Below are 12307 nucleotides of genomic sequence, written 5' to 3'. Positions count from 1 at the left end.
ATAAAGGCAATAAAAGCCCAAAAAATAAATATGTCTATTTAGTAACATTTAGTGGTTTGGGAAACTACAAGATCAGAGACTTCCTCCAAAATCCCCAGTGCTTTTATAGGCAGGCTTGGTAATTATTTCCAATACACACTTTTTTATATAGTGTTTGAAATGGTCTCTATACCCCGACAGCAATAAATAACTTCTAAGTCCGCTTGGAAAGAGCCTCATTGCCCCACTGTGATCACTCTACCCCTCCTGTGTACGAGCCTGAGTTCAATGCGTGTCCTACTGAGATTGCTTAGCTGTCTGACTAATGCAATTTCAAATGCTACAGAACTGAGCAAATTTGCATTTCCTAGGATGGCAGAGGCATGTCCCGGGTTAACCCTAACCCTACTCTGCCTTAATCTGCCTCTGATTGGTTTACCCTGTTATTCTTACCCTAACCTTAACTAATTTCAATCCTCATGCCTTAATCTAACCAATCAAACGAACAAAGGCATTGAATACTAGCCAATCAGAGACAGAGTAGCTGGCCATGCCTTGGCCGTCCTAGGGCTACATCTACACTACAACAACAAAAAATTATCGGGCATTGGCGGGCCAGTGTTAACAGGAAGCAGGTTGTCTGACGTTACTCTGCGGTTGAAAATCATGGATGTAGAAGTTGAAAATGCAAAAAATACTTTGGAGAAAAAAAAAAGAGCAGGGATTTCTTAGCTTGGACCGACAACGAGGTGGAACTGTAAGCCTACCTAACCTGACTGTTGGACATGCTTCCTCGTTTCCAAAGGTCTCCGTCTGTGCCCGTCCAGACTACAACGCAACCCCGGAGTTTTCAAACCAAAACGGGGGCAGCAGTGTTTCCAAATGTCCCAGTTTCAGGGGATCAGAAACACCGGAGTACTGTGAACGTGAGGCGTAAACGTAGCAAAAGATATTTGTTTTTAAACCAAAACGTAGTAGTGTAAATGTAGCCTAGGAAAGGCAAATTTGCGTACAGCACATCGTGACTGGTTGAGGGTCCCTGGAATATTTAAGGGTCAACATCAAAAAGAGAGCCAGGCCTGCTCTACCTGGTTAGAAAGCTTGAAATTTCAATCCAGCAATAATTCAATTATCTTAACTCATCAACACACCTACAGTTCCTGTAGCTACTTGAGTCAGTGTTTGGGTTTGATGGTCACATGGATGTAGTTGACTTCATAGTCATCGTCATCCTCCTTGTTGTCCCTGCGCCCTGAGCTACTCTGAGCACCAACCTCACCCTGTTTTTTTCGGCACTTTGTCTGTCTTTGTCTTGCTGGTGTATCCCACCTCACCTTTTCTACCCAAACCATACACATTGCTGTCCTTTAGCAAAGCATTGGCATCCAGAGACCGAGTTGCTCCTCCAGGTTTAACCCTGACGTAGTCTGTTTCCTTCTTCATTGAGGACCTCTGGCCAGTTTCCTTCTTCATGGAGGACCTCTTTGGGCTAGTTTCTTTCTTCATGGAGGACCTCTTTGGGCGAACAGGCAACTCCTCAAACTGGGGAACAAGGTGAAAGTCAGCAATGACAAGGAACTACACTGCAAAGTTAATAAGACAAGCTGATTATGAATATGCATTCTGATCAAGAGGACTGTATTCTTCTGTAAACTGACGGACTGACAGAATTGATACTTTGTGGCATATTTAGCCCCATATTTAGACCATTGTGTCACTAGAATATGAAGCAGCCACAAATGAGGGAAATCCTCAATGTCACTTGTTCAAAGACTAGACAGACAAAAATGAATCGAATAGTTGTCAACTAATTAAATTATCTGGCAACTAATCAATGAATCGGTTTGAGTCATTTTTGTATGAAAAAAAGGTAAAAATGATCTGATTCCAGCTCTAATATTTTCTACGTATTTGCTACTCTATGGCCGTACATATCTTTGAGTTGGGGACAAAACAAGGAACAGACTAAAATCTGTATTGTGGCAAAATGAATTGTAAAACAGCACGTAAATAGGGAACTGTCCATAAATATTTGAGAAAACTATCAAGAGTCAGGGTGTTTTTTATGTAAAAGAGAAAGAACATTGCAGAGAACCTGAAAATATTTCATGTATTAGTTCCTGTTGTACTGTATGACTCACCGCATCATCCGAGCTACTTGAGATCTCCTTGTCATCCCCTATAAAGACAGACAGTATCATTCTCCATCTCTGGCTCAAATGAGTTATTGTTAAACTGTGTTACATCCACAACAACAGTACATCTGTCCACAGTTTGAAATTCAGTCTCGGGACTCTGAAAAAACTGAAACTTTTACGCAGAGAGCTGAGCTTAGGAATCCAAGCTAATGTTGGTGTCTGAAAACATCTCTGTTTTAGGGGACAATAATTCTCAATTCATCATTACCATCATGTTGTTGAAGTCTTCTGCACTGACAACACCCTACAGTTCATGTAGCTACTTAAAGGTGCAATATGTAATACTGACAGCTAGCGTTTAAAATAGTTACTGCAGTCCAAATTCAAAATACTGGGGGAGTTGTCTCCCCCCGGCCCCTCCTTCCCAAACTCGAAGTTCACAGGGGTTGCCATGTTGAGAACACAGCATCCAACAGTGTTAGCTAGACGCTAGTCTCACATAGCCAGTCATTACTCCACAGCACAGCGGAGTAGCTAACGTTAGACGGTGGCTATGTTGACAGTCATGAAAGCCTGTGCTCACACGAAGCTCTTTACCCGACTGACAGCCACACTTTCTCGGTTTAAAATTAAGGCAACAACCGCTAAAAATACCACTATCTCGCCAACCTCTCTACCTGACTGACAGCCACACTTTCTCGGTTTAAAATTCTCAGTCTGGTCCTCTCTACACGACACTTTCTTGGCTTTAAATGACTCCCCGTTGGTTGGCTACGGCTGCTGAACAGGCTACACGGTTGTTATTCCAAAGTTAAATTGCATGTTTCTATTATTAGGAAGACAAACTTTTTGTCATAAGTCTGTCAGTGGTTGAAAACAGCCGTGGCCCGCTTGCCTGGTCGTCCAGTAACGTTAGCAGTTATCGCGTGTTAGCATGGCGGCGTTAGCCAGCACCAGTTGGGATCACTTTACTGGCTGTGTCTCAATTGTTTTTGCGATTAACTAACTCAAGTACTATATAATTCAATGTGAGTACACATATGTTGAAATTACATAAAATGCCCATCTCTAGTAGCCGTGATAAATTAGCCTGAAGCTAATGCTTACCTGTTCAGGAAGAAATTAGCCAACTCGGCGTCCTTATGGGCTCTAAACTGTCTCCATCTTTCAAATATGTTTTCAATATTTACCCGGGTTTTATAACGTCTCTGGTCATGCAAGTCTTTAGAAACGTGCCAGGTTTTTTATGTTGGGTAGAATCTATCTCCGTTGATCCCATTCCTTTGTTTGCTGCTTCCATGGCTGTACTACAGTTGTAGCGTGGTGGGTTTACGTTTTTACAGGTATATATGGCAACCTGGCCTGGCTGTCAAAATGGGCAGTAGATACCAACACACAACACAACATACAAAAAAAGACATTCCGTCATGGAACGGAAATTTCAAAAGGAGAAAATACTGGCATTAGCATTGTTGTCAGAAAAGATAGTATTTCAACGTAGTATGTTTCCTTAATATATGATGACGCATTGTGGTCATTTTTGGATACAGTACATTACATATTGCACCTTTAACTCAGTGTTTGAGTTTGATGGTCACACGGGTGTAGCTGACTTCATAGTCATCATCATCCTCCTTGTTGTCCCTGCGCCCTGATCTACTCTGAGCACCGACCTCACCCTGTTTTTTCACCACTTTGTCTGTCTTTGTCCTGCTGGTGTATCGCACCTCACCTTTTCTACCCAAACCATACACATTGCTGTCCTTTAGCAAAGCATTGGCATCCAGAGACCGAGTTGCTCCTCCAGGTTTAACCCTGACGTAGTCGGTTTCCTTCTTCATGGAGGACCTCTTTGGGCGAACAGGCAACTCCTCAAACTGGGGAACAAGGTGAAAGTCAGCAATGTCAAGGAACTACACTACAAAGTTAATAAGACAAGCTGATTATGAATATGCATTCTGATCAAGAGGACTGTATTCTTCTGTAAATCGACGGACTGACAGAATTGATACTTTGTGGCATATTCATCTGATGATAACTTTTACACAGCATTCACTAAAATATGAAGCAGACACAAACGAGGGAAATCCTCACTGCCATGTAAAATGTCACTTAAAATGCAAAGACTATACAGACTAGAGCTGCAAAAATGAATCGAATAGTTAGTCAACTATTAAATTAACTGGCAACTATGTTGATAATCAATTAATTGGTTTGCGTCATTTTTTATTAAAAAATGTGAAAATTCTGTGATTCCAGCTTCTTAAATGTGAATATTTTCTAATGTATTTACTACTCTATGGCCGTACATATCTTTGAGTTGGGGACAAAACAAGGAACAGACTAAAATCTGTATTGTGGCGTAATGAATTGTAAAATAGCACGTAAATAGGGAAATACTTCCATGAATATTTGAGAAAACTATCAAGAGTCAGCGTGGGTTTTTTTATGTAGAAGAGAAAAAACATTGCAGAGAACCTGAAAATAATGTACTCCATCTTTCATGCATTAGTTCCTGTTGTACTGTATGACTCACCGCATCATCCGAGCTACTTGAGATCTCCTTGTCATCCCCTATAAAGACAGACAGTATCATTCTCCATCTCTGGCTCAAATTAATTATTGAGACTGAATTCAGTCTCATGACTCAAACATGAAAAAACAGGCAACTGAAACTTTTATGCAGAGAGCTGAGCATAGGAGCTCCAAGCTAATGTTGGTGGCCACCTTACAACTTTTGATTTGTCTTTCAGACAAGGTTGACACTGGTTAGTGTTCATTATGTGTTTTAGTCTTCCTGCCCAGACGCCAGTGTGTCAATCCCTTCACCTCTTAAACTCTCATTGCTTCTTTTCACTCAGAAACGCAGATGAAGTGATTGAACTGAACTGAACGCCGTGTTTTTGTCATATCTGTTGAAACTGTCACTGTATCCAAACTAGAGCTGGATGATATGGACCAAAAATCATGTCACTGTATTTTTCGGCTGAAGGGCGATACACGATATCTCTGTATTTTCTACAAAGTGGGCTAAATGTTCAGTTGTAAGTCCAACATGTGATATCACAGACACTTTCATCAACACAGGCTGAAAACATACAGCTGCAACACATAATAAATAGCCTATATTAAATAAAAACATCTCCATTGAAAATATATCAATATAATTGGGAAAGGTAGCTATACATGAGACAGAATATATGTAAAAATAAGAAAAATAAAAAAAATAAAAAGTCACATTCTCCTGCCTCCCCCAGTGCTCATAATGGCTTTTGCAAGATTCCAGAAGTTTCATATTTTTGCAACTGTTTAGCTGTAAAATGAGGATGTTTGTGACCTGGCAGCCATGTTGAAAACAGTTGAGCCAAAAACCAAGCACCACCAACCAACCGCAGAAAACCTTCTCTTTTCACAGCCAAACAGTACACTACAATATGTTTCTGAAAACTTTTGAGGAGAGAAATAGGTAATGCAGTAAAAGAATCTTGATTCACATTTTTCACTGCCTAGTTTACCAGTTTGACCGCAGTCATTAACACTCCTGATTCTGATTGGTTGTTTTCCTTATGTCATTAGGAGCACCGGGAGGAGGAAGAGGATTGTGATTTTTTCAAAGTTTTTCTGATGGATCCTTTACTTTTGTAAAAATATTAATACCACAGTGTAAAACAAATACTCTGTTACAAGTAAAAGTCCTGCACTGAAAATGTTACTTACCTAAAAATATGTAAGTATGTTCAGGAAAATGAAGTTTTTATTAGAAGTAAAATTACTCAATTCAGAAAAATCGTCACATTTTAGAAACTGGAAACGATCCAGCCAGTTGTGTGTTTAATGGTCTAATCATTTCAGCTGGACTTGTAGGCCGTTATATTGTTGGGTAGTTTCATTTATAATAAAACATCAGCTTTTATAAACTACATCTGTTTTGTGTGCAAAAATCTTAATGTGTAAAGTAACTAGTAACTAAAGCTGTCAGATGAATGTAGTGGAATAAAAAGTACAATATTTCTCTCTGAAATGCAGCAGAGTAGAAGTAGAAAGTTGCATGAAAAGAAAAGACTCAACCAAAGTACAAGTACGTCAACATTTGTACTTAAGTACAGTACTTGAATAACTGTACTTAGTTACATTCCACCGCTGTTGATCTATTCTCTATGTATGCATACGTTTTTTCCACAATATCATATAAATGCGTTCATGACCATACACACCTGATCCATTGTTGATATACAAAATGTTGATTAGAATAGCTGTAATAACCAACTGTACAAAACAGTTTGCTACATTATGGTTAAATAAGAGAAATCGTTCATACCTTCGCCCTGTTTATCAGGTGGGGGCACGTCAGATCGCTGATTGTAGTATTGGGCAATTGCGTTAGCGTACATATTTGCGTGGATGTCAACTGCTGCCAGTGGTGTTCTCCTTTCAAACAACCTCTTGAGTTTTGGACCTAACACATGAAACTATAGTTAGTTCTTACTCATTTGCAGCAAATATGCAAGGAAAGAAATATTTAAAATGCAATACAACCACAAAGTGTAATCAGCAAACAGTTTGTATCGCTGCCAAAAAGAGAATCATAACGCATCAGAGGCTCACAAATGGTAGCCATTGTGTTACCTCAGCATAACAGCGCAGATTCTTTGTTTCTGCTGAGAATACTGCACTTTGGATATGGTTACTTAAAACATCTGATTGGACATTGGTCCACGTTGGTCCATGGAGTATGGTGAGTTTGGTGTTTTAGGGCTCTTTCATGTTAAACAAAAAGGATCTTACTGTTTAACAAAAAGGTCTATCTCTGTATGGATTCCTTTCCATAATGTTGTCAGACACTTACAATAATCTGAGCCTGTCAGCGGCAAAAACAGCTTTTAGTGGATGGAAATTGCTGATGTACATTTGCTCTATAGGGTTACATTGCAGTCAGGTTTGCAGTTGTTACAGTTACAGTGTTCTCGCTCAATACTGGACCAGTTCAAAGATTGTTGTTCACATTAGTCACTTAGACACCAATGCATGTTAAAATGGGATCCAGTTTGGGGAAAAAAATGACCCTTTAATAAAGCCAAACACAACCAAATCAACACAAATATCAGTAGCCTACTGCCCCTTTATATGTCAAACTGTCTTTATATAATTAAAATGATACATGATGTATTGTGGGACATCAATCATTTTGTAACAATCTCTATTCTTATTATTGATTATAAATAATAGTTTCTATAAATATGGGCTGGTACTTACCATTGAATTTGGTGGCAGTAACTAACATAATGCCGATGATAAGGACTATGCAGACCACTACTATTAAGATGCCTATATTGTGTCCCTGGCCACTGTTGGATCAAGAAGACAGGAATATTTATCGTCAGGAAGCTTCACATTTACACTGACTGCAATAAATACTATACTTCCCAAATACCAGACAAAAAATGATATCTAATGTATATAAATGATTAAATAACAAGCAATACAACCTTGGTACGTGAGGTAAGGCAGACTGCCTAGTTGGATAGTATGGTGGTTGTTTACGATTTTCTGAAAAAAGGAGAGTAAAATGTGATGTCATTGTACACAAAATGGATCTTAGTCTGCCATGTTCCAAGGGAAGATCAAACAGTGGGTGGTTTGCCAGCAACTTGTCCTCCCTGTATTTTGGCAATGTTAGACATTTTATGTCATACATTTCATATCATGTGAACACAATGTACACATCCAATGCCAACGTGCAGTAGCAGTGCAGGAAGTAGTGTGCCCGTCATGCATCAAGGCAGGAAGTAAGGTTGTGAGGTGGGGGTGGTGAAAGGGAGTGGAGCATGTCTGACTTCCATACAGGAGACCATTTAGTATTTGTATTTATTATGAGGATCGCCATTAGCTAACGCCTAGATGACCAGCTAAACCAGAGCTTGTGTCCTACACAGACTTGTAAAAACATTTGTCATTTTGTAAACTAACTATGGAAGCAGATTAGGGCCACATGCATGGCAATATGTATGGCAATGTTTTGTTTATTTGGTTTTGTTTCATATCTTCTGCACGTAACATGTGTGTTAATATGTATATAACATACAGAAATTAATATCAATACATTTAATGAGATTGATAAGATTCTGAGGGACCTAAGAACAAAATATAAATAAAATACAATGTAAAAAGGGTAAGTGTAATAAGCAAATACTTCAACCTACACCTTTTCGGTCAGTAATGATTAGAAAGTAGTTAAGATGACACTGTATGAATTAAGGTGAGACTTTGTTATAGTTTTTTACAATTTATGTTATGTATGTGATGTTGTGAATCAATGTGATCAAAATAAACAAAACAAAAAACTAAAAGTAAAATCCGGAAAATTTACTTAAAGCATTAAAAGTAAAAGTACTAGAAAAATCCTCACATTTTAGAAAGTGGAAACGATCCAAACAGTCAACTGATTTAATCGGCTAATCACTTCAGCTGGACTTGCAAGCCTATAGATATATTGTTGTGTAGTTTAATTTATAATCAAACATCATGTTTTATAAACTGTGTTTTAAGTGCAAAAATCTTAATCTAAAGTAACTAGTAACTAAAGTTTTCAGATTAATGTAGTGGAGTAAAAAGTACAATATTTCTCTCTGAAATGTAGTGGACTAGAAGTAGAAAGTGGCATGAAAAGAAAAGACTAAAGTACAAGTACCTCAACATGTGTACATAAGTACAGTACTTGAGTAAATGTACTTAGTTACATTCAACCACTGAAACAGGGGCTGTGCCCGGATTCATTCACTCCTCCCCATTCACGATATGGGGGAGTTCTATGTAGATGACTATATAGTGAGCTCATCGGCAAAATGCAAAAACACTATCGGCCACTACACGGCTGATTTCACAATCTCTGCCCAATTTGTTATATCTTCGCTGTCGCACAAATTAAACATCCACTACCGTCACTAAAGCAGCAAGTGGAAACTGAATTTGCCTCTAATAGAATACATCCATGGTTTGCATATGATAGTTTCACATTTCACCATTATTCCTCCAAACTACTTTTCAAAAATATGAATTTCCGAGCTGTATTAATGTTTATGAATTCACACCACTTGTTGGTTGCTAGGTACCAGAAATTTGCAATGCATTGTGGTATAAATTCAATATTGTAGTGAGCATCAATATTCACTAGATAATACAGTGCATTGTAGGAAAACAACATTGCCCTTAAATGTATTCCACAAATTGGAATTACAATTTGGACACTATAAAAAATGGCTGACCACATAATAGCGCCCTAAAATGTAAATAGTGACACAGGCCTTAGAGTGTGACTTTTTTTTCTCAGAATTCTGACTTTAAACTCAGAACTCAAATACATTTTTCACATTGGCCCTAATCCTTTTCCATAGTTACCAATACATGTACGTAACCTTAACCATGCTTCAGTTGCTATGCACTGATATAAAAGCAAAAAATTTAAAAGTATTGGCATTGGAGGTAAAAAGGAAAAGAAAAAGTAACAATGTAGTATGGGGAATGCAGAATCGTACACTATTGATGGACTAGTTTGAGATGGGTTTATGTTTTTGTACGTTTTGTACTTGGTAAGTCCTCATACCTAAATGTCAAAACCGGGTTTGTCATTGCCTTCCAAAACTCTCCCATGTCAAAACAATTCATATGATTTGGTTTGGTAAGGGTTTGGGTTTGGATAAGGAAAGATGGCGGTTGCCAGTTTCCAAGTCAGACACACTTCATCCATTACACACAGACCTCCTCCCTACGAGATTTTGCAGTGCTAAACAATGTCACACTACTTCCTCCATTACTTTTGACACTGGATATTCACAGGAAGAAGAAGCCAAGAAGCGCATGTCACATAAGTGTTTGAATGAATGGCCAATGCTTACAGATTCCTGGTGAGGCCAATCCTATCTTATTGAGATGACTTTTAAAACTCAGATTTTTGATCTATTCTAGGGCTGTCAAACGATTATTTTTTTCTTAATCGCGATTGATCACTAAATTTCAACAGTTAATTGCGATTAATCACATGTTTTATCACATGATCAAAATTCAATTATTTTGCATTTCATAACTGTTTTTAAGTCTGTATTATCAATGTAAACCAATTATTACCAGTGTATCTTGATTGGGAATCAAATGAATGCAAAGAACGTTACTTTATGAACTTGACTTTTAGATCTATTTCAAATCAAAAGATGTGCAACGAGACTGAGGTAACACAATCAATGTCTTCAGAACTATAGCTTGCCTTAAACTTGCTTTTTAAAAATGTAAAAATAAATTATACAGCAAAAGTGCATGCACAAGATGTCAAAATGGTCTGCAGTAAGTTGCCACCCATTTCGCAAGCGCTTTTTGTTCATTTTTTCAATTTGGTTTCATCCACAGGTCTGTGGCGACTTGCACTCTCCAAAATAGTGCTTTGCCTGAGTCCGCTAGCATCAACCTGATAAGCTATACTAGCTGCATGCTTAGCTCGTAGATGGTAGTTAAACTTGAAGTGCTTTGGTGAGAATTTAGTTCCATTTCACACAAGGTGCATATTGCTTTTGACTTGTCGACGAAGCCATCTGGGAGTTTTATAAAGTAAAACCCGCCAATTAGAACTGTGTTGTTCATCTCCATGGATGCAGCAGGAGGTAGGAAGTGTCTGTGGCAGCTTGACAACAAGTAAAGGTGCCTCAAAGGGTCAAAATATTAGCTGCCAAAGATTATTTGGTAATAGCACCAGTGACTGTGTAAAATAAAGAATCTTTGGTGCACGTGATTAAAGTGATGAACACAATTAAAACGTGTTATGCTCTGTCTTTAATCTCATCGCGTTAATGCTGACAGCCCTAATCTATTCTTTTTCAGTTGACCCTGACTTGGATTTCATTTGATATTTTTCTTAGTATACTTTTCACTTCGTATTAAGTCATTGCATTTGGTCACAGTTTGTCTTCCTAGTTTAGATTCAACTTAGTTTTGACCTTCAATTTTGTCACACGGTGTCATCTATCACAAACGTCATGACAATGGAGCAAAAATAACAGATATGCTTTATATTTCTGTGGGGAAAAAATAAAGGTAAAAAGTGTATGTAAATATTGTTCTGTACATACCCACAACAGAAAGTGTAACAGTTGAAGTCCCCATGTTGGACTTGCAGCGATATGTTGTTTCATTATTGTTTGGCATGACACACATTTCTAATATGGCTACGTCATAATATTGTATTATATTCTCCGTCACAGAGATACACTGGGAGCCACTCACTCTACACAAAGAAGGTTTGAAATGATTGTCACGCCATGGATCTCTGCCCAAAGATCTGTAATCATACCTATCCCTGGCATTATAACAATTGAGTTTAAGCAGTTTGTAAATATATATCTGCAGTCTTCCGGTTCTGATATGATAAAAGTCAAAATTTGCTATATCATTTTGGCTAGGTTTAAAATAAACATTGGAATTTACATAGCTCTCTGGAGTCTTTGCCACACACTTGAACTGTTTAATTTTTGAGCAAGGCGCATGATCAAGAGTCAACACTAGGGCGGACTTGAATCTATCATCTACACTCCTCACTGTGTCGGGACACTCTGAATTGTCACATAGCCAAGATTTCGAAACATTTTGCAACTCCTGGGAATACTGGCATGTGAGCTCAAGCTCGGGCTTATCTCGAATAGGTATGATCTGCAAATTATTGCCTTTGTCTTTAACCTGGAGTTTCACTACATAGACCTTTGTCTGATTAGGAAAAATCAGTGTCAATCTGTAGGATCCTGAATCGTTGTGTGTTACGTTGCGTTTCTCCAGAGAGAAGGAGCTGTCATTGTCCAGGATCTGGAAATCCCCTCTGGGTCCATTTTCAGGACCCATGACTGTGTTTGGCTGACAGACATCTGCATTGTCCAAGCGGCACCAGTGTTTCTCCGCAGCGGCCATGATGTCCTGTTTAGTGCTGCTTGATAGAACTATGGATTGTCCCACAGTCCCAATCACAACAGTTGGGTCTTGATCTGACAAAATCAACAACAAAAACAATTAGTGGGCTCTGAGCACAGTTCGACTGATGCAATCCATTTAGTAACTTTTACTTTGGTGTCACTAATATGTGCAAACAGATTTCACGGTAGAGAGAGACCGAGTTATACATCGGTCAGGTTATTGAGCTTCAATGAAAAGTGCTGTGC

The 12307-nt window shown here is 38.5% G+C and overlaps 1 protein-coding gene across 2 annotated transcripts; it reads right to left on the bottom strand.

Annotated features, from left to right (window-relative positions):
- LOC114554588 (uncharacterized) lies at positions 1-11410 on the bottom strand. Of its 2 annotated transcripts, XM_028576520.1 has the most exons (8): positions 11231-11410; positions 7604-7664; positions 7371-7462; positions 6436-6573; positions 4654-4691; positions 3850-3994; positions 2121-2158; positions 1-1521 (listed from the first exon to the last, which is right to left on the bottom strand). In XM_028576520.1, exons 1-8 carry the CDS (start codon positions 11313-11315, stop codon positions 1255-1257), a joined length of 864 nt encoding a protein of 287 aa, XP_028432321.1. In that variant the 5' UTR covers positions 11316-11410; the 3' UTR covers positions 1-1254. The 2 variants fall into 2 exon arrangements, with proteins under 2 accessions (XP_028432321.1, XP_028432320.1); XM_028576519.1 differs by lacking the exon at positions 11231-11410 and having other exon boundaries at positions 7604-8024.
- Positions 11411-12307: the final 897 nt, after the last annotated feature.

Source organism: Perca flavescens, chromosome 4 (assembly GCF_004354835.1).
Source record: "Perca flavescens isolate YP-PL-M2 chromosome 4, PFLA_1.0, whole genome shotgun sequence".
NCBI lineage: Eukaryota > Metazoa > Chordata > Actinopteri > Perciformes > Percidae > Perca > Perca flavescens.
This window is presented reverse-complemented; position numbering and strand designations above follow the sequence as displayed.

Bases quoted from the DNA above. Each gene is read 5' to 3' on its own strand.
- LOC114554588 (XM_028576519.1), bottom strand. From the start codon at position 7,812: ATGTATGACATAAAATGTCTAACATTGCCAAAATACAGGGAGGACAAG. The intron at 6,574-7,370 runs GTAAGTACCAGC...TTCATGTGTTAG, and splicing joins TACTGCCACCAAATTCAATG to GTCCAAAACTCAAGAGGTTG. The intron at 4,692-6,435 runs GTATGAACGATT...CTGTCTTTATAG, and splicing joins ACCTGATAAACAGGGCGAAG to GGGATGACAAGGAGATCTCA.